The 20,874-nt window shown below is 50.2% G+C and overlaps 9 protein-coding genes across 9 annotated transcripts; 5 read left to right on the forward strand and 4 right to left on the reverse strand.

Moving 5' to 3' along the window:
* Window positions 1-53: 53 nt before the first annotated feature.
* On the reverse strand, window positions 54-3,374 carry UREG_06023 (uncharacterized protein; the record flags this gene model as incomplete). The annotated part of the gene is made up of 2 exons (XM_002585288.1): window positions 54-2,932; window positions 3,011-3,374. The coding sequence occupies 2 exons, from the start codon at window positions 3,372-3,374 to the stop codon at window positions 54-56; spliced, it is 3,243 nt and encodes a 1,080-aa protein (XP_002585334.1).
* Window positions 3,375-3,967: 593 nt separating this feature from the next.
* UREG_06024 (uncharacterized protein) lies at window positions 3,968-4,871 on the forward strand (the record flags this gene model as incomplete). The annotated part of the gene is made up of 3 exons (XM_002585289.1): window positions 3,968-4,353; window positions 4,418-4,665; window positions 4,840-4,871. The coding sequence occupies 3 exons, from the start codon at window positions 3,968-3,970 to the stop codon at window positions 4,869-4,871; spliced, it is 666 nt and encodes a 221-aa protein (XP_002585335.1).
* A 69-nt stretch (window positions 4,872-4,940) lies between these two features.
* Window positions 4,941-6,400, reverse strand: UREG_06025 (dinucleotide-utilizing enzyme; the record flags this gene model as incomplete). The annotated part of the gene is made up of 4 exons (XM_002585290.1): window positions 4,941-5,824; window positions 5,867-5,961; window positions 6,022-6,208; window positions 6,340-6,400. 4 exons carry the CDS (start codon window positions 6,398-6,400, stop codon window positions 4,941-4,943), a joined length of 1,227 nt encoding a protein of 408 aa, XP_002585336.1.
* Window positions 6,401-6,762: 362 nt separating this feature from the next.
* UREG_06026 (uncharacterized protein) lies at window positions 6,763-7,819 on the forward strand (the record flags this gene model as incomplete). Its single annotated transcript, XM_002585291.1, has 3 exons — window positions 6,763-7,197; window positions 7,257-7,753; window positions 7,780-7,819. The coding sequence occupies 3 exons, from the start codon at window positions 6,763-6,765 to the stop codon at window positions 7,817-7,819; spliced, it is 972 nt and encodes a 323-aa protein (XP_002585337.1).
* Window positions 7,820-8,317: 498 nt separating this feature from the next.
* UREG_06027 (uncharacterized protein) lies at window positions 8,318-9,247 on the reverse strand (the record flags this gene model as incomplete). The annotated part of the gene is made up of 2 exons (XM_002585292.1): window positions 8,318-8,941; window positions 9,062-9,247. The coding sequence occupies 2 exons, from the start codon at window positions 9,245-9,247 to the stop codon at window positions 8,318-8,320; spliced, it is 810 nt and encodes a 269-aa protein (XP_002585338.1).
* A 630-nt stretch (window positions 9,248-9,877) lies between these two features.
* Window positions 9,878-10,578, reverse strand: UREG_06028 (uncharacterized protein; the record flags this gene model as incomplete). The annotated part of the gene is made up of 2 exons (XM_002585293.1): window positions 9,878-10,405; window positions 10,468-10,578. 2 exons carry the CDS (start codon window positions 10,576-10,578, stop codon window positions 9,878-9,880), a joined length of 639 nt encoding a protein of 212 aa, XP_002585339.1.
* Window positions 10,579-10,921: 343 nt separating this feature from the next.
* Window positions 10,922-12,297, forward strand: UREG_06029 (glycerol-3-phosphate dehydrogenase (NAD+); the record flags this gene model as incomplete). Its single annotated transcript, XM_002585294.1, has 3 exons — window positions 10,922-10,983; window positions 11,038-12,182; window positions 12,242-12,297. 3 exons carry the CDS (start codon window positions 10,922-10,924, stop codon window positions 12,295-12,297), a joined length of 1,263 nt encoding a protein of 420 aa, XP_002585340.1.
* Window positions 12,298-12,890: 593 nt separating this feature from the next.
* UREG_06030 (uncharacterized protein) lies at window positions 12,891-17,519 on the forward strand (the record flags this gene model as incomplete). The annotated part of the gene is made up of 3 exons (XM_002585295.1): window positions 12,891-13,108; window positions 13,244-17,386; window positions 17,504-17,519. 3 exons carry the CDS (start codon window positions 12,891-12,893, stop codon window positions 17,517-17,519), a joined length of 4,377 nt encoding a protein of 1,458 aa, XP_002585341.1.
* Window positions 17,520-18,042: 523 nt separating this feature from the next.
* Window positions 18,043-20,806, forward strand: UREG_06031 (uncharacterized protein; the record flags this gene model as incomplete). Its single annotated transcript, XM_002585296.1, has 4 exons — window positions 18,043-18,234; window positions 18,326-18,490; window positions 18,553-19,750; window positions 19,824-20,806. The coding sequence occupies 4 exons, from the start codon at window positions 18,043-18,045 to the stop codon at window positions 20,804-20,806; spliced, it is 2,538 nt and encodes an 845-aa protein (XP_002585342.1).
* Between the last annotated feature and the right edge of the window lie 68 nt (window positions 20,807-20,874).

Here is a 20,874-nt window from a genome sequence, read left to right on the forward strand (position 1 = left end):
GCGGGTGGGATTTTTGTTTTCAGCTCCACCACAGGCATAACTACTCCAAGGGCTCAGCGAGCGTCTTTGATCCCTCCTTCGCAAGCCAACGCACCAACGCGGACGACTGGCACGTTCGCGGCTCTTGCTTCACGAATGGAGCAGGCGAGACACGTACGCCCAACTCTTGCTACGACTGCATCGGTTCCTACGGCAGAGCACCATGCTCGCGCATATGCCTCTTTATCTGAGCTTCCTCGTGCATCGACGATGTATGTCTGTCGTCGCCGTGGGCGGTGCCACCGCCTGCCCGGGTCAACAAAGCTGAGGAACTCGTCGGGGTACATCATGAAACTGATACGAGGCCGGACCTGCCGCACGACAAGCATCTTTGCTAGTGCTGCAATCGGAATATAACTGTACGGATACGAGACGACGTGCAGTGGATGGCCGGGAAGCCGGGGTTGCCCCCCAGGCCTCAGCTTTCGTGCCAGCATTTCTGTTTCGCCAAGATCTCCGTCGGCCTCCTCATCGAGAGGAACATTTGGATGCACATGTCGATGATAGCTTGGCTCGGCTTGGGCATCTGACTGATGACTGCAGAGGTGTGCGATGTATCCCAGTGGAGGCAAACAAGTATAAGAAGAGATGAATTGAACATTGAAGGTCAAGGGAAACGTGACCGTTTCCGACCTAGAAGACTGCTGAGATACTGCAAAACTCACGAGGGCCAACGCTTTCTGCAGTGTGTCAGCTTTTGACTCTTGCTCCTCCCGATTATGGACGGACAATGTGAGTTGTTCGAATTGAATCGTGGTGGCTAGACACTCTGTATCTGTTTTATCCATTGGCAGCGAGAATGCTCTCGGTGTGAGATCGCCTTCCGCTCCGAGTGGGGATGACTCCAATAGTACTTTGCTGCCTTGATAAATACGCGCTTCTCCACGAGGGGCGTGGTTGTCTTTCACACTGACCTCGACCCAGCTATCCTGGATCCTCTCCCCATCATCACATCGAGGCAAGATATTACAGCCCGCCCACCCCATGCAGATTGAACGCGGGAAGAAAGTGCACAGGACACGACCCACGATGCATACCTTACTCCAGTAACTCCGGTTTTGATATATAAACCCTCCATATAGATTTGCAATCGGCCCCAGTGTTTTCAAAGCCTGTGGATCGTTTTCCAAGAGAGTCGATATCAGAAGATCATTCGTCGATTCACCTGGTATAACGAAACCAGAGAACCAAGATCGAGATGGCCACCCCCCGAGGTACAATTTGTCCTTTTCCACTTCATCTGGTGGGACCTGTAAGTGAATGAGCCTTGCGGTTACGCTTTTCCGATACATGTCCTGACGTTCCAGTCGATGTTGAGAGCATGCCGCTGCTTTGGTTCTCAAGGGGGAATCAAACGCCGCTATCATAGACTGCCGGTCTTTCAAAGCTGCTGAGAATTTGAATCTCAAGTTTTCTTTTATTCCATCCAGGCCTGGCCACTCCAACGCTTCTGCAAAAACAAATAACCCTTCAAGCTGACGCAAGGGGAAACGGGGAATGAGTCGACCATACCAAGCACAGTCTTCCATTTGAGGAACCTTTTGTTTTGAGCGAGAAAATTTCTCCTTGATCCAAGTAGTTTTGGACTTGGTCAGGGGTGGTGCTTGATCCTCATCGTTCTCGAACGGGCTGTACTGGAACATCAGGTTTTCAGCAGCTCGTCGGCCGGTGATTATCCCCCAGTCGATCTGATGAGTCCTCAGCTCGTTCATTTGATATATGTCGTGCGGAGTGATTAGTACGTTTTGTGACTTGGCGATAATGCCGAGTTTGACTGCCGCATCGACACGAAGGACCAATTCTGCTGTCAATACGAATTGCAGGAGAAGCCACTTCCGCTCAATGCCACAATTCGCTTCGTCAGTGCAGTTTATGCAGTCACCATCTTGATGAGGAGGCGCTTCCCAGAGAATCTGCCCTGCACGGATCCGCCATTCCACAAGGCTGAAATCTATCCATGCGCCTTTGACGCCTAGGACCTGCATCAACACTACAATTTGATATTTCAAGCTCCCCGGCTCGGCTGGCACAAAGTCCCTTAGCTCTTTCGGTAAAGGGTATAGGAACCTTGAGAATAATTCATCGTTTAGTTGGCAAATGCTTTCTGTATCGAGTATGGTTGAGCGTTGGCATCTGCACATAACATCTTCACGCACGCTACAAAGTCTTTCCATCCGCTCCGTAATAGCTTTGACGGAGCAGTAGCGGACTCCCAGGCGACGCCATGCGGTAGGTCCCTCCCTGAGCAAATCTCCGCGATCAACCATAATTCTTGGTCGACAGTATGAATAGGGATCGTTTGGACGCCCGGAAAGGGTTCCAGGAAATATATCTTTATGGTGGTGATCAGCATGCGTATGGGCTATGTACCTGAACGCATGCGCGACCGGGAGCTCTAAGTAGTTGCGAAATCCAACGCATCCAGGCTCCTTTGCTCGAGCGGAGAGCATATTCGGGACTTCAAACACGCCTAGATCGAAAGTAGGCCGTCTATTTTCCGCCTTTTGAGTCCAATATTTTAGAGTGTTTTGACCACTTTGCTCATGACACACAGGCAGGTGAGCATGTAGAGTTGAAAGCGAGTGGGAAGCATGATGCAGTGGCTTTCGATCTCGTAAGTTCTGGATCGAGGTGTTGTCATCCCAGGGGAAGAGAATGTGCGGATACCACAGTGAATTCCTACCCTTTTCCAAGAGAAAATGAGGCGCCCCGGAAAAGATATCTTTCAATTCCTGCTCAGAGAACGCAGAATCTGGTTGGTGAATTAGGCCGTCGTGGTCAGAATGGCCACCCAACGCAGCTTCATAAACCTCTTGGAGAGCCGCAGGAGTGTTGGGACCGGTCTCGGTTGCAGAAGATGCGATGCTCTCATTCTCGGAAGACGAACTGGAATCTGGCGTGTGAGAAATCGACTGTGTCTAATGCCCTGATTAGGAGGAGATGCCTTTGAAAAGGTCGAGGGAAGATATACAGCGCTTCGAGTCCTCCTGAACCTGCTCAATTTCAAGCCGCCACTGCGGCCCGAGGATGCGCTTTGGGCGGAGTTTTGTCTTTTGAATGGCTTTTTCACCATTCCGGCAAAAGTGCCGCCCTCGCGGCGGCCTCCCTGTGAGCTTGAGGACATAATCCAGCGGTAAGAATGTACGACGGGCTTGAAGGAGGCTGGTGACCTTTGGGATATGGTGGTAAGATGGACCAAGAATCTTCGCAGACAAAGCAAAATGAGCACTCCGGGGGCGTTTGGGTGCCCGCAGCGGACTTCGCGCCCCGGTGACGTCGGTCCAGCACATGCCAAGGCCTCCGAAAAAGCTCCGCTCCGGGGCCGGGCCGTGCATAGCGGGCTCGTCTGAATGTTTGTCACAGCGGACTGTAACAATGAAACATCTACCGCGCAGCCTTCCCGGGTACTGGATACGCGGACCAAGTATTTAGGTATCAGGTATCTGGCGGTGGACTATGCCAGCCTGATGGGCTCCTCATGACCATGGAACCCTACCTACCAACGCCTCTTGGGTCGGTTGGATGGAATGTTGGAAAGGGAAAAGCAGGATCAATTGAATCCAGCGCCTCAGTCGGTGATACAGTATACCGTATACCTAGGCCGCACCAACTGGGCAAAGCCGCTCTCTCACGTGACCTACTCGTTGCCGCCCGGGGAAGAACTTGGCGCTGCGATGTCACATCGCAATCACGGATGCCTGAACCATCGCCGGTTCCATCTGGCATTTCTCTGTCAATTACTCACTATGGCTTGATGCCTGATCGCTCGTTGCTGGATCAACTCAAGCCGTCCACTCTTTTCGCACCAGTCTATTCCAATCGTCGCGTCGCTGCCTCAGTCGCCGGCGACGAACACGGCCGTTGAGGTTTCTGTCGTGCCCCCTTTTTCGCTCATTAATTTGGTTATATTTCATTCATTTACAGGGCAATGGCGTCGCTGCCGGTGAGCCCGGTCTCGTCGCTGTCGCCGACTCACTCCTTGCCAAGTGTGAAGGACCTGGAAGCGGGTTATGTCACTAGAACAAAGGTTGTGATGAAGGATGAAGGCGTGCAAGTGACCATGACGGAGTTATCGCAGGCCCCACGTCGAAAGCCACTTCCTCAATCGGCTTTTGGGTCTATAGAGCATCAAGAGAATGCCGCATGGTCTACGAAGAAGTATCCATTTTCTGCGTTTTCGGTCGCGATGCTGACCGAGAAATTGAAATTTGGTGGTAATAAGAAGAAGCAGCGAATGTTCATCCTTGGTGTTATTGCTGCTATCGTGCTCTTAGCCTTGGTTATTGGCTTATCAGTGGGATTGACACTGAGAAAGTGAGCATGCCACTCTCTTGTTGGCCACCCTTCTCAAAATAGCTAACATTTTTCGTTGATCTAGGAAAACCTCAAACCTCCCTCTCCCCCTGAACAATGGCGGTCCCTACTCCGGGGACTTGACGTACTACGAGCCGGGCCTAGGATCTTGCGGTATAACCAGTAGTAGCTCTGAGAATATCTGCGCCGTATCAAGGATACTTTACGACGCGGCCAGTACCGGGTCGAATCCCAATGAAAACCCCCTTTGCGGGTTGAAACTTCGCCTGAAAAGGGGCGATAAGAGCGTTGATGTCACGGTTGTTGACAGATGTGAGTTTGTGGCTTTGCGATTCCGTAGTTGTCGATACCGACTAGCGACCTATTGTTGACCACATGTTGCAGGTGTCGGTTGCAAACCAACAGACATTGATGTGTCAACGAGCGTGTTTCAAAAACTCGCATTGATTGACCAAGGTAGAGTTAACGTAGAGTGGGCATGGTTAGACAAGGCCCCCGTCAACGTTCCGCAAAATTAGATTCCTTGGTCCACGGCTGCAGAAACAAAGGGCAGGTTTTTGAAGAAATCTTTTTGCGCAGCTTTAAGTTCAGTAGTCCGGGAAATCTGGCTCAACGTCTATCCGCCATGCCTTGAGACCGCCTTTGATATCGGTAACAGTTCTCTCACCATTACGATCGATACCCAATTTTCTTAATTTTTGAACCACAAGCTGGGAGTCATTTCCTTGTCGGCATACGACGTATACCGGGCTAGCAGAGTTGGATATCGACCCTGGAAGCCAGGAAGGCAAATCTTCTCTAACTCCTTCATTATTTTTCGCGATTGGAGGCCGGGACGATGCCAGTATCTGAGAGATTGGGATATTGACGCTATTTGAAAGCGCACATACATCGAACTGTACCTTTTCGCGCACGTCAATTAGGATCGGGGTTTGTGCCGATTCACCGTTAGACGCTCCGGCCAAATAGGTATTATTATATTCAGCAGGCGTGATACGTTGACGAGCGGCATGAGACGATGGCGGGTTCACCGAGCCACAGAACTGCACGTAGTCAGTGGAGCCACTACGCAGCGAATCAATGCTGATTGATCGGTGCGCCGAGCACGCGCTACAGTTTGCCCTGCGTTTCCGAAGCCGAATATTGCGGAACGGCGGCGTTGAGTATGCCGAAAAAAGGTGCAGAGCTGGAACAATCGATTGTCCGCCATTGTCAGCCGTGAGAGGCGAAGTGATGACTCTTATTGTCTCAACGGCCTGCATCACACCCATCAGCCCTACAACCGGCCCGAGAATTCCTCCTTCCGCGCAGCTAACGACAGAATCTGCCGGCGGAGGAATAGGGAAGACGCAACGATAGCATGGACCTCCTGAGACGTCCCCCGGTGCTCTAGGTGGATGATTTAAAATCATTAACTGGCCCTCTGTCCGAAGCGCAGATGCCGAGACCACCGCTTTCCCTAGTAGCACTGCTGTATCGGAGATGAGATATCTTGTGGCTGGGTTATCTGTACAATCCAATATAATATCATAGTTCACGAATATATCCGGGGCTTCTTGTGGGGTCAGACGCGTCCGATAAGGGATATACTTGGGATGTGGGTTCAACCTGTAGTGAATGGCTATCTGTTAAAATTTCGCCCAACAATTGCGCCCGGGGATGACTTACTCCTGTAAATATTCAATGGCACTGTCTACTTTGAACTTTCCGACATTCTTTGTACGATGCAAAACTTGCCGGTGCAGGTTCGAGCATTCGACAGTATCACCGTCGATTATCCCCAGCGTCCCTACGCCCGCTCCGGCAAGGTATAGTGCGGCAGGGCAACCCAAACCACCCGCGCCGACGATGAGAACTGATGCATTCCGTAGTTTGAGCTGTCCTATGAGATGAGATTTCAATTCTTCTGTGCCACGAGGAAAGTTCAGAGGAGCCCATTAGCTACCTTGCAACCCAATTTGATCAACGATCATTTGCCGTCCGTACCGCCTGTATTCATCCTGTCGCAACGGCCACTTGCGGTGCGGAATCCCTTCTCGGGTCCCATCGATGGAACCTTTATCCGCAGGAGGATTTTCTGCCTGGGGTGGATTGGTGGGGGCGCGTCCGTTTTGAGAGGGGCATTGTTCGAGTTCAGCGAGTTGTCGCTTTAGTTGTCGAAGGTGATGCTCGGTGGCTAGTATTTGTTCTTTTAGCAAAGCGCAGGTATCTTTCGGGAGAAGTCATTCTGTTCTTAGTTCGCAGCGGTTCCTGCGGGTTTGTCAGAGGCGTGGCGGAGCTGGAGTTGAGTATGGCATAACTAACATACAGTATGGTCCAGGAGTGAGATCACATGACCATGATTTTTCTCATCTCATGTTCCATCGAGATGAACAAACTCATGGAGAAACGCAGCCAGCAATTCGCAAGATGGTCCGAACCCGCCGACTGAGGCGCGGTGAGGTGACCTACTCATGGGCAAGAAACGCAGAGACGAATATCCTGGTTGCTCTTGAGGACCATAAGAAAACGATCAAGCTCTGCGCCAACCTTCTGAAGAAGTCAGCCTTACTTCAACAAGCTGCTGCCCATCACCTCAGATTATCTCCCGAACAATGTGAACCTTCTCATCCCAAAAGCTGGCTGTTTGGGAGCTTCAATGTCTGCATTCCTATCTCCGTCCCTGGTAACAAGGAAGTCTTGATGCGATTCCCAATATTGCACCGAATTGGTGAATCATTCCGACCCGGCAATGCTGATGAAAAGCTACGATGCGAAGCAGGTGCTTATGCCTGGCTACGGGAGAATTGTCCTTCAATCCCTGTGCCTAAGCTTTACGGGTTTTCTCTTTCAACAGGTCAGAATGTACGGGATGAGATAGGGCTTGCACCTTCTAGCCGGACCTACTTGCTGATGATCTATAGTTTACGGCTATTGAGAACCTACCTCCTGTTCCGCGACTCCTCCATCACCTACGCCGCCGCCTGCTCAAATTATTTGGGTGCGCAGTTCCATCCGCATACATCCCTCAGGAAGGGCTGGATTTAAGTATCTTGAAAGCTGGTTATCTCTTGATTGAGCGTATACCGGAATCTTATGGAAGAATGCTCTCATGCACCTGGGAAGACAAACGACACGACAAAGGGCTCCGTGCAAATCTATTCAAAGGCATCTCAAAGACAATTTTAACACTCGCTCAGGTTCCGGTACCACGAATTGGATCATTTATGATCGATGACAGTGGTTTCCTGACACTAAGCAACAGGCCACTCACTCTGGAAATCATGGATTCAGAAAGTCAGCAAATTCCAGTTGACATTCCAAGAGATATGACCTACTCCTCAGTCAACGCGTACGTCCTCGACTGTCTCTCATTTCATGACAATCGTTTACACTTTCAGCCAAATGCAATCAATGATAGGTATGATGGTATCTGGCAGATATCAGCCCTTACAACTATGCGAACCGTTGTCAGACATTTTTTTAGACATGATCTTCAGCGTGGCCCTTTTGTGTTTGCCCTGACCGACCTTCATCAAAGTAATATCCTTGTGGACGAGGATTGGAATATCAAATGCATTATTGATTTGGAATGGGCATGTTCCCGCCCCATTGAAATGATCCATCCTCCCCGCTGGCTTACAAGTCAAGCGGTGGATGAAATTGACACCGTCCAGTTTAACCTACTACGCGAGGAGTTTATGAGTATCCTAGCACAGGAGGAAAAACAGATTTATGATAAAAAGACGACACTGCTTAGCATCATGAATAAAGGATGGGAGACTAAGACATTCTGGTACTCGCTTGCCCTGATCAGCCCTACTGGTCTATTCTCAATATTTTATGACCATATCCGCCCGAGATTTGCGGGAAATGACCATGAGGACCCCAATTTTGTCGAAATCACCTATCACTATTGGATGCCGAACATGGACAAATTCATAGCACGTAAAGTGGAAGACAAAGCAGCCTATGATATTAAACTTCAGGAAGAATTCGACGTCCAATCCGACTGATCATCAGCAGTTGCATCAGGAACGGTAGCAAGGAGCTTTCGCTGTTTCGCGGCCTCATCTCGTTTGTTTCGAGCCTCCACCTCCGCAATGGACCGCTTAAATTCCTGATTCAACCAGCCCTCGACAACTGATCCATCCCGGACGGAAACCTCCCATCGACTAGCATATCCATCGAACCAGGTAAAAAACTCCCTCCGCTCCCGGTTTGACCACATCTGGGGTGGATATGGATGCGTCTTGACACGGCCCAAATCAACAAAGAACGAGTCTCGATAGTTACACGGCTGCGTATCGCTCGGATGAATGAGCGCCTTGCGGGCAATTTTCATCTTCCGTCGAATTTCAGGGATATCTGATATCGAGACTGGGTGTGGTAGGTAGTCTTTGACAATGGCCCAACAGGTGTATTCACGCATACTTTTGAGGCGCTGGCGACCAGAGATCTTCATCCAGCCATGGCATTTTACTGCCCATGTACCGTTTTGGCCTATGCTGTCAAGACGGGCAAAGGCTCGGGCCTCGTTCGCGATGGGGAATGTGTAGTGCTGGGCGCGGCCTTTGAGTTTGGTGCCGGTGTAGGTCCAGTTGCGGAACTGAGTATCATTCTCAATCATCAACAATGTGCTTTAGTAGGGTAGAGGCATATTCTAGGAAAATACCATGCGGGATAGTTGTACCGACGTACTGTTTATAGAGTAATAGCATGGACTCACCACTTTGATCGCATACTCCTTTCCCTCGATTTCCACGCGGTAGACCACGCCTTCAGTGCCTGATCCTAGGAGATGCAGGTACTTTATCGGCTTAGTATGGAGGATGAAGCGCCGCAGCATGGGCTTTGAGGTCGACTTGCGGGCTGGATCGTCCATGGGCAGGTCCGAGAGCCAGCGGCCTATCATGGTGTCATCCATTGGATCTTGAAGGGATATGTCGATGCTGAGTACGATATTGATCAAACATCTCTGACATGTTGTTTCTATGTGTTGTTAGAGTCGTTGCTTAGGAGACAAAGAGACTGGACTGGACGTTTCCTCTGAAATGCTGTGCCAAGACGTTTGACTACGGAGTATATAATGTGAGATTGACTGGCTATCGGCTCCTTGAGGAGATTGATATCTATCAGAGCTAAGCCGGGTTCACCGTTCGCCAATATGTCCATCATTTAGCGGCGCTGCGATGTGTCTTTGACAAGAATTTGTAAAACTAGTACGAAGATTGCTGAGGCCATCAAAACTCAAGGAACTGCAAATATCTATCAATTTTATGAGAACTAATGCAGTTCACCTGGCTGGGCCTGTGGGGGTGTCTGGCTCTAAAGCTCTCGGGGGCTTTCACAAGGATCAAAGGTAGTTACCAATAACCTTCAAAGCACGATTACGGCAACATGGCCCAAGGTATAAAGGGTAGGGCGGGTATGTATTTCGGAGCTATGTCGATGTGCGCGGCACATTGGCGGGAAGACACCGTGCTTCCCTTGCCCGGGATTGCTCCATGAGCTATCCCCAGGGGGATTTCAACGTGTTGAATCTTCATCGTTTGAATTCCGGGTTTTGATCTATAGTGTGTGAGATGAAATTTCTCAAAGCAGTCCACCGATTAGATGATGAAGATTGTGTGGCTGTTGGAGTCCCGTCTGAAGTCGAGGCTGGTCCCGTCGACTCCATGCGGGCCATCTGTGCCATGTTTTTCGCAAAGCGGCTCCTCTCGAATTGATCTAGCTTTTCTTTCCGTTTCATAGCGCCAGGTCTGTGTTTCAAGCTCTTTTGCTTGATGATGTTGACCTGGCTGTCTGCGCGTGGATTATCGTCAGCGTCCGGCAAAGCCTCAGCGAGCGAGTCGAGGTTCGCGACCAGCTTTTTCGAAGGGCGGCGGCGCTTGAGCGGTTTTTTGTGGGATTTTTCGATTTTCGAAACAAAAGTCGAATGTTTTATGACGCGCTTGTCCTTCTTGGATGTGTGAAAGGCGGAATCCGCGAAACCGGATGCTTCGTTTCCCTTGGAGGGTGTGTCTCGCGATGATGGTGCGGACTTGGAATTGCTCTTAGGGCGAACAGGTGCCTAAACCCGATATCTCATTAGACAATCCAGTGATCAGAAGCTGTTTTATAGATGATACTGACCATTGTATCCGCCTGTGAGGAATTGACTGTCTGTTGTTTCTCTTGTTTCTCATTCTTCTTCTTTTCTCTTCTTCTGCAATTTTGAAGGCTCTCAGTTTGTGCTGTTTGCATTATGTATATTATGTAAACAGTAAATGATGACATCATGCCACATGACAGGGTCTAGGCTCATTACATAATCTCATTTATATTATGTCATCCACTGGCTGCTCCTGTTTTTGGTTTGTTTCTTCAGGCACAAATCGAATCCTTTTGGCTGCCAAAAAGTGCAAATTGCTGGTGCTGAACTGTTTCTGTCTCTGTTACCTCGAACTGCATGGGAGGCCTGCAGCTTACTCTTCTCTCACAACTCAGTCTTCGTCGCCTATCATCAGTGTCTGCTCCTCACTTCTTCTCTACTCAACTTACTCGAGGTTTTGATCCGTCAAGTATCCATTCGAGGCGAAAGCACACCATGGCTCGACTTTCCCCGTACACGAGAAAGCACAAGGTGACCGTTGTCGGGTCCGGGAACTGGTAACGTTATTCTTTCTTTCCCGGAGCCTGCGCAGGTGATTAACGTGGTCCTAGGGGCTCCTCAATCTCCAAGATGGTCGCCGAGAACGTCGCTGCAAACCCGGACCTTTTTGAACCAATTGTCAACATGTGGGTGTACGAAGAACAAGTCGAAATTCCCAAGAGCTCGAGGCATTATAACCCGTCCTCTCCCCTCTGTAGCGGCCCTCAACGCCTGACGGAGGTCATCAACCAGCTCCGCGAAAATGTCAAATACCTGCCAAATATCACTCTGCCCGAAAATTTGCGTGCAAACCCTTCGCTGGAGGACTCTGTCAAGGATTCCAGCATTCTGGTTTTCAACTTGCCCCATCAGTTCATTGTGGGAATCTGCCAAAAGCTAAAAGGGCATATCCTACCCTTTGCAAGGGCAATCTCGTGTATTAAAGGTGTCAGTGTCACAGACCAGGGTATCAGCTTGTTTTCAGAGGTCATCGGCAGGGAGCTCGGTATCTATTGCGGAGCATTGTCCGGTGCGAACATTGCCAGCGAGATCGCCAAGGGACTCTACTCGGAAACAACAATCGCATACGACCCACCTCACTACGACTCCAAAGCCCCGACGCCGCAAAATATGTCGCCTGCCTCCTCGGCCGTGAACGTCAACGAAATAGCCCATTTTCAACATAAAGACTCCTCCGGAAGCTACTCGGCGGTGAAACTTAGGCCCATGCCGGCGGAATATCCTCCCGTTGACCAAGCCCTTATTAAGACTTTGTTCCATCGCCCATACTTCCACGTCCGTGTTGTGGATGATGTTGCAGGCGTATCTCTTGGGGGGGCTTTGAAAAACATCGTGGCTTTGGCAACTGGGTTTGTTGATGGTAAAGGCTGGGGAGACAACGCAAAAGCCGCGATTATGCGGGTTGGGCTGTTGGAAATGGTAAAATTCGGTAAACGGTTTTTCGGCGAGACGGTGAACCCTCAGACGTTTACTGAAGAGAGTTGTGGTGTTGCCGACCTAATCACCAGTTGCAACGGTGGTCGCAACCACCGTTGCGCCAAGCTGGCAGTTGAGCGCGGGCTGACGGTTGAGGAGGTTGAGAAGACTGAGCTCAACGGGCAGATGCTGCAAGGCACACTCAGTGCCCGGGAGGTAAACGCGTTTCTGAAGAAGCAAGGGCTAGAGAACGAGTTCCCCCTTTTTACAGCAGTCTACGGTAAGCCTACGAATCCAATATTGCCCAATCTGTGTAGCAGCTACTCATCCTCGTCATAGGCATCCTTGCGGGCACTGTCAAGGTCGAAGATATCCCAGCACTGATTGAACGGTAATTTTGCTGCCATGGTCCTATCTTTTTTCTTGATCAGATCAGCACGTTTTTCTCTCGGCAGTTGGCGTAGACTCGATGTATGCGCATGTGATTTCGCCTTTCCTTGAAGCTGAATTTAGGCATGGACGCTGTTTTTCTATAATCTTTTTGCTTGAGCAATTATTACCCTTCATGTGGAAGCCATCATTTGCATTGATTTACAAAGGCGAATTTTGGGCGATAGGCGAGGGTTGGTTTTGCCTGCATCTCTGGAAAGTAGCTTTCTCAATCGATCATGGAGTATATTCTGCATTTGGCAATGTGAAGCTTCCGTTCAAGCTAATTTCAGCACTGCAACCAGAGTGCCTTTCCATGTCCATTTACCCAGGCTTGTGCACAATAACAAGTGAAGCTCAACCTCAGGGCTTGCTAGATAGCCCATAGGCAGTGCAGATGGGTGGACCTAGGTAGAGTGACGTCATCGCATGCAGACCAACAACCGTCTTCAAGATGCCTTGACTTGCAACCCAGCAGGCACTGACCTGAGAAATGATCTTGGGGCTTGTGGTGAAACTGCAACCTTGAGACAACTGCGGCCTCTGCTGATCAAACAAAATGGCGGCACCAACGCAGGTTTATCTCCTCCCGCTGAAGAGCGATGGTGCTCCCGACATCCCAGGAGGGTATATCTATCTCCCGCCTCCCAGTGACCCGCCGTACCTGCTCCGATTTGTGATCGAGGGCAGCAGCCCTATCTGCAGAAAGGGAAACTTATGGGTGAACATTCCCGCTCCCAAGGATTGTTTTGAAAGCAGCAAATTCAGGAAGTTTAGGTGAGTATCTCGCCGGTCGAGCCATGACTGCAAACTAACTGTGAATTATGGATTGGAACCGGAATTCAACCGAGAATTTAAGATCGACATCCCAATTACTCGCGCCGGGGCATTCTCCTTTTATATCACCTATAGTCTTCTTTCCAATCTCTCCGACGATCCTACCCCCTCGCCCCATGCAGAGACGAGAACAGAGACATTTTATATAGACGTATGCCCCGATATCAGGCTCAATGGCGAACGGATGCCTGTTGAATCCTTGTCAATATTCTCCGTTGTCTCCAAGTTCATGGGAAGATATCCGACCGGCTGGGATAAGCATCTTAAAGGGATCGGTCAACGCGGATACAATGTTGTCCATTTCACCCCGCTGATGACAAGGGGAGCATCAAATTCGCCATATAGCATATATGGCCAACTAGAGTTCGATCGGCATTCGTTCCCAAATGGAGAGGATGATATCACGGATATGGTCACAAGAATGGAAAAGGATTACGGACTGCTTGCGCTGACCGATGTCGTCTGGAACCATACTGCTCACAACAGCAAATGGCTTCAGGAGCACCCTGAAGCTGGCTACAACGTGGAAACAGCACCCTGGCTAGAAGCTGCTTTGGAGTTAGACGACGCCCTTTTGAAATACGGAGATGACCTGGCAACTCTGGGTTTGCCCACGGAATTCAAGACAGTTGATGACCTGGCTACAGTGGTGCATCAGATGAGGCCACATGTCATCGAAAAGATTAGGCTATGGGAATTTTACACTGTCGATGTCAAACATGGTACAAAATCCATCATTGATGCATGGAGGTCCGGGAATATCGAGTATCCCAAAGGGGGATTTGGAGACGTTGGCGTTGGGGGATTAGATCAAATTCGGCAATGGCCGTTTGAGAAGAAGGCTGCTTTCCTACGCAAAAAGGCATTTGAAAACGACAATCGGGTTTTGGGTCGATACAGCAGACGGGTGAATCCCCAAATTGGGGCTGCACTACTCACCGCGCTCTATGGCCGGTTTGATGAGACGACTACAGACTCTCAGGCGGTTGAAGAGAATGTTACCAAGACACTGGATGCTCTGAACCTGCCGTTGTTCCAGGAGTTTGACAAAGATGTCTCGGAAATTTTCGACCAGCTCTTCAATCGGATCAAGTATCTCCGCTTGGATGAACATGGACCGAAGCTAGGCCCTGTTACAAAAGACAGTCCTCTCATTGAAACCTATTTTACCCGCCTTCCATTGAATGAGGTTACCAAAGTGCATAGCTCCAAGTCGCTTGCCCTACTTAACAACGGATGGGTATGGAACGCAGATGCTCTAAGGGACAACGCGGGACCCGACTCTCGGGCTTACCTAAAACGAGAAGTCATTGTTTGGGGCGATTGTGTTAAACTACGCTACGGAGAGTCCTTCGAGGATAATCCATTTTTGTGGGGGTATATGACCCAGTATACAAAGCTCATGGCGAAATACTTCGCGGGCTTTCGTATTGACAACTGCCACTCTACTCCTTTACACGTAGCGGAGTACTTACTGCATGAAGCCCGACGCGTTCGTCCCAATTTAATGGTTTTTGCAGAACTATTCACGGGTTCGGAGGAGGCCGATTATTTGTTCACAAAGCGACTTGGGCTGACGGCTTTGATCAGGGAGGCAATGCAGGCATGGAGCTCCGCTGAGCTCAGTCGACTGGTTCACCGTCACGGTGGCCGTCCTATTGGCAGCTTTGACCCGAGTTTATTGTCGCACTGGTGTCAAAGGGAAGACAATACCATCCTCAATCATATCCGGCAAACTTCCGTGCATGCGCTTTTCATGGATTGTACACATGATAATGAAGCTCCGGCCCAGAAGCGGGATGCTAGGGACACGCTGCCTAATGCAGCACTGGTAGCAATGTGCGCTTCTGCGATTGGCAGCGTAATGGGGTACGATGAAGTATACCCTGAACACGTCAATCTCGTAACAGATGGGCGATCATACCAGTCTTCATTTTCGGAGGCCGAAGTGCAGGGTCTCACTGGCGAAGGGGGTATAGGTGGTCTCAAGAAGCTGTTGAACAAGCTGCATACGGAGATGGCTGTTGATCAGTACGATGAAACCCATATTCACCACGATGGAGAATATATAACCGTTCACAGGGTTCATCCACACACAAGAAAGGGCATTTTGCTTATATCACGTACTGCTTTTGCCGATTCTCCGGATGAGCATACTTTCTCTCCCGTTCATCTGACAGGCACTAAAGCGAGCCTTTTAGGTGCTTGGAAACTTGAAGTCGATAACAGCAACGAAACAAAACAGACTATCACATCAGATAAACAATTCTTGAGAGGCTTACCCAGCCGTGTCTCTGAACTTTCGGGATTCCGAATCGAAGAATGCGGTGACAATACGATAGTATCTTGCCCCGGAAAGTTTCCACCAGGCTCTATTGCCTTACTAGAAACGCATATCAACGAGCAGGATCTACCGATCGGGCTGAGTGATTTCATCACTGCTGATGTGGACGAAGCTTTCGCCCGTGTCGATTTAACCGCACTAAATTTTGTATTATATCGCTGCGACTCCGAGGAAAGGGACTCTAGCGGTGGGAAGGATGGAGTCTATAATATACCAAATTTCGGCCCTCTTGTTTATGCTGGACTCCAAGGGTGGTGGAGTATCCTGGAAGCCATCATTAAACAAAATGATCTTGGCCATCCGCTTTGTGACAATCTGAGAGACGGTCAATGGGCACTTGATTTTGTCGTTGGACGAATGCGACGGGCCATCTCGCACCAGAATTATTCACAACTGGAAGGCCCAACAAAGTGGCTTGAGGATCGGCTTAACGCGGTTCGCCGAGTCCCGAATTTTTTGTTGCCCAGATATTTTACTATCATTATTAAAGCTGCGTACGATGCGGCCTGCCGACGTGCGATTCATGGGTTAGGAGTCATCATTGAGCATGGTCAGCATTTCATCCATGAGCTGGCGTTGGTAAGCGTGCAGCAGATGGGCGAGGTGAAATCTGCTTCGCTTTACCCTACAAAGCAGGTACCTTGCCTTGCTGCTGGCCTGCCACATTTTGCCACAGACTGGGCGAGGTGCTGGGGCCGCGATGTGTTTATTTCGCTCCGGGGGTTACTCCTCGCCGCTGGTCGATTTGATGATGCGAAAGAGCATATTCTCGCTTTTGCAAGTGTGTTGAAACATGGCATGATACCCAATCTGCTTTCATCTGGAAAGCTTCCTAGATACAACTCTCGCGATTCTGTTTGGTTTTTTCTGCAAGCGATCCAAGATTATACCCACATCGTTCCAGAAGGTATTCGGATTTTGGATGAAAAGGTCTCCCGTCGATTTCTACCGTATGATGACACGTGGTTTTCGTTTGACGATGAAAGGGCGTATAGCCACCAGTCGACTATTGCCGAGGTCATCCAGGAGATCCTACAGAGACATGCTTCAGGCATATCATATCGGGAACACAATGCCGGCCCTGAGTTGGATATGCAAATGAAGCCAGAGGGATTTCAGGTGAATGTTCATGTTGACTGGCAAACCGGGATCATGTTTGGAGGAAACCAGTGGAACTGTGGGACTTGGATGGACAAGATGGGCGAGAGCGACAAAGCCGGGAACCGTGGTTATCCCGGCACCCCAAGGGATGGCGCGCCGATTGAAATCACTGGCTTGCAATACAGCGCGCTGCGATGGATCTCGAATCTAAGAAAAGATGGCCTTTACTCGCACAATGGAGTTGATATTGGTTCCGGCCAGACGATCACCTTCCTTGACTGGGTTGATAGGCTAAAGGCAAATTTCGAGAGGTGTTACTACGTGCCCGTGGAGCCTGATGAGGACAGGCTGTTCGATGTGAACAGCTCAGTTGTTAACCGCCGCGGCATCTACAAAGATGTATACCGATCTGGGAAAGGTTACGAAGACTATCAGCTCCGGCCCAACTTTACGATAGCCATGGTGGTTGCTCCGGATCTTTTCACTCCCAGGCGTGCGTTTCATGCCTTGACCATCGCTGATACCGTTCTCCGTGGGCCAACAGGCATGGCTACACTTGACCCCACGGACCTGAACTATCGCCCGTACTATAACAACTCGGAAGACTCGACTGATTTTGCAACTGCGAAGGGGAGGAATTACCATCAAGGACCCGAATGGCTGTGGCCAACGGGGTACTTTCTCAGAGCGTTGCTGAAGTTTAGCCTGCTGAAGGACGATTCGTATCAAAGCTTGATGGATGTGTATCAGCAGATCACGATGCGGCTGGAGGGGTGTGTCAAGTCGCTGAGGGAAAGTACCTGGCGAGGACTGACAGAGCTCACGAACCGACACGGGGAGTTTTGTGCTGATTCGGTAAGGCTCTCGCCTCCATCCATGCTGACGTGCAGTCTAACAGTCTTGTAGTCACCAACCCAGGCATGGTCCGCCGCGTGTCTGCTCGACCTGTATTACGATGCTTCGGAGATCCAGAAGGCGAGAGCAGCGAAGTTGCGCCCGTAGTCCAAACAGCATGGCTGTACTTGTTAACTAGTTGATGGCATTTTCAATGGATGTACATATAGAGCAACGACTCCGAACTGATGGCTAGAGATTAATGACTCTTTTATGTTCACTCAATATCCTCTCTACATCTAGACGGAGTATTATAGTTAAGTTTTAACGGTCGTTCAGGAGTTGGATATTTGTTGATCACGACGTCATCGGATTTAAGTTCAACCGACGCGCTGTTCAACGTCCCTTTTGGGAGTCGAGATGCCAAAGAGTCAAGCTGCCTGGAAAGCCAGACGGTGCTGCAGAGGATGCATGTTCCGCTGTCTGTCTCGTGAAACTGCTATAACTATACTCTTGGGCTCACTAATTGAATCACTGGAATCGCCCTTTTCTATGCCCTGAAGCAACGGCTGCTTGGAAACGCATCCCGCGCCCGATGACGCCCTCCCTGCTCGCACTCGCGACTGTTACCAGCACCGCATTCCAATCACGTACCTCTGGCGGCGATGGCGATGGAGGCCACGACGACCGGCTAAAGTTCCAGGACCAGGCGAGGGGCCAGCGGGATCTGTACACCCAGATCGTGATCAGTTTCGCCGTGGGGTTGAGCGCGTTCTTAACATTCTGTGTATGTGTCTCGCGGAGGGATCTATTGTGGGCCATTTAGCGGGCTGTGGCTTCTTGGAGAACTGCGGTAGCTGACGAGGAGCTCGCGATAGGTTTTACGGCCGAAATGGAGAGTGCTGTACAATGCCCGCCGAAGACTCAGGACCGCTGCTTCAAGGCTTCCCGAGCTCCCGGACTCGATGTTTGGGTGGATTCCGGTCTTGTACAAGATCACGGACGAGGAAGTACTGGCCTCTGCTGGATTGGATGCGTTTGTCGTATGTTGCTGGCCCTCAACTGCTAAGCCATTCACGGCACTAACCATGCCTCCAACCGTCAGTTCTTGTCATTCTATAAATACGCCATCAACTTCTTAACCATCACCTTCTTCTTCTCCCTTGTCGTCATTCTTCCCATTCATTACGCCTATACTGGAAAGTATTGGGATGGCAGGGACGGCAGAGACGGCAACAGTTCGGATTTCTCGCACCTGGCCTCGTCCCAGACTTATCTGACGCCGCTAGGAGACAAGGACGAGCCGAAGACCGACCCGACATATCTGTGGATGTATGTGGTATTTTCATATGTTTTCACCGGGCTAGCGATGTATCTCCTGGTCGATCAGACGAACAAGATCATTCAGATACGCCAACAATGTTTGGGGAGTCAGACAACGATGACTGATCGCACCATCCGTCTGTCGGGAATTCCACCCGAATTGAGGTCGGAAGAGAAGATAAAGGAGGTCATCGAGAACCTTGGGATTGGGAAGGTTGAAAATCTGACTCTATGTCGCGATTGGCGGGAACTCGACGGCTTGATGAATGAACGAAAACGGGTGCTTCAGAAATTGGAGGAAGCGTGGACAAAACACCTGGGATATCGACCGAAGAAGCTGCGGAGAAAAGCTCGGAATCGCGCAAACAACCAGACGGCATTGGACGCAATCAATGAAAGCGAAACCACCGCATTGCTGTCGAGCGAGGAACAGGCTCATGTCGACGATATCACCCAAGAACGGCCCATGATCCGCTTATGGCATGGCCCGTTCAAGCTAAGATACAGATCCGTTGACGCCATTGATTACTTTGAGGAAAAACTGCGCCGCCTTGATGAGACGATTGAAGCTATGAGGGAGAATGAATTCCCGCCAACTCCTCTTGCGTTTGTGACAATGGAATCGATTGCCGCCTGTCAAATGGCAGTGCAAGCCATTTTGGATCCGTCTCCAATGCAGTTTGTTGCCAGCTTAGCCCCTGCGCCAGCCGATGTTGTGTGGGAGAAGACGTATCTTTCCAGGTCGAAAAGATGGCTGCGAACGTGGTCGGTTACGCTCGTCATTGGATTCCTGACGGTCTTCTGGTCTCTGCTCCTTGTCCCTCTCGCGTACTTGTTGAACTTGGAAGCAATCGAAAAAGTCATCCCCCAATTAGCGGACGCACTGGCGCGGCATCCGTTGATCAAATCCTTGGTGCAAACCGGTCTTCCTACTTTGACCCTATCGCTGCTGTCTCTCTTAGTGCCATATATCTATAGCTGTAAGCTTCCGTTCTTTGCTTTTGTGCAAGACTCCTTTTTGCCCGTGTGTCAGAGCTAATATTTAAGGGTTAGGGCTCGCCAGCATGCAGGGAATGATTTCTCACGGCGATGTTGAGCTTTCCATGATCTCGAAAAACTTCTTCTTCACATTTTTCAATCTCTTTCTGGTCTTCACGGTCTTCGCTACCGCATCTAATTTCTACGGATTCTGGAAGAATCTCAGAGACGTTTTCAAAGACACGACTACTGTGGCCTATGCCCTAGCTAGCTCGCTCGAGTCCCTTGCGCCCTTTTACATCAACCTGATTGTCTTGCAAGGGTTGGGCCTGTTTCCGTTCCGCTTGTTGGAGTTTGGAAGTGTGGCCATGTACCCGTTCCAGCTGATGGGAGCGAAAACACCACGCGACTACGCTGATTTGGAGAAGCCTCCCGTTTTCAGCTACGGTTTCGCACTTCCGCAAACAATCCTCATATTCATTATCTGCGTCGTCTATAGCGTCTTCCCGAGCTCCTGGCTGGTCTGTCTCTTCGGCCTAATCTACTTTTTCATCGGCCGTTTCATCTACAAATATCAGCTGCTCTATGCCATGGATCACCAACAGCATTCCACCGGCCGTGCTTGGCCCATGATCTGCAGCCGTGTTATTGTGGGCCTCTTCATTTTCCAGCTTGCGATGACGGGCACCCTGGCACTTCGAAGAGCCATCACACGGTCGATTTTGATCATTCCGCTCCTGGCCGGGACTGTGTGGTTTTTCTTCTTCTTTTCGCGAACCTACGACCCGCTAATGAAATTCATCGCCTTGCGGAGCATTGACCGTGATCGTGCTGCTGAATCGGATGAAAGTCCGACCCCGACATCGACAATGTCTCCTCCTTCACAGTGGGAGCGGGACTCGATACCGCTCCGGCTTAGAGGACAGGATCTCGCGCCACGGCTGAGGAAGTATGTGAACCCGAATCTGATTGTGCCGTTGGATGAAGCGTGGATTCCAGGGAGAGCACACCGAGGCAGTGTGATTTCCGCTCTCAACAACAACTCAGAAGTCGTATGATTCGGCAGGCAGTGCTTGTTTGGGTGGCTTTCCGCTTTTTGTGCGTTTGGGTCTGTGTCAAATATTGG

Source organism: Uncinocarpus reesii, genomic scaffold, assembly GCF_000003515.1.
Source record: "Uncinocarpus reesii 1704 scaffold_3 genomic scaffold, whole genome shotgun sequence".
NCBI classification, from domain to species: domain Eukaryota; kingdom Fungi; phylum Ascomycota; class Eurotiomycetes; order Onygenales; family Onygenaceae; genus Uncinocarpus; species Uncinocarpus reesii.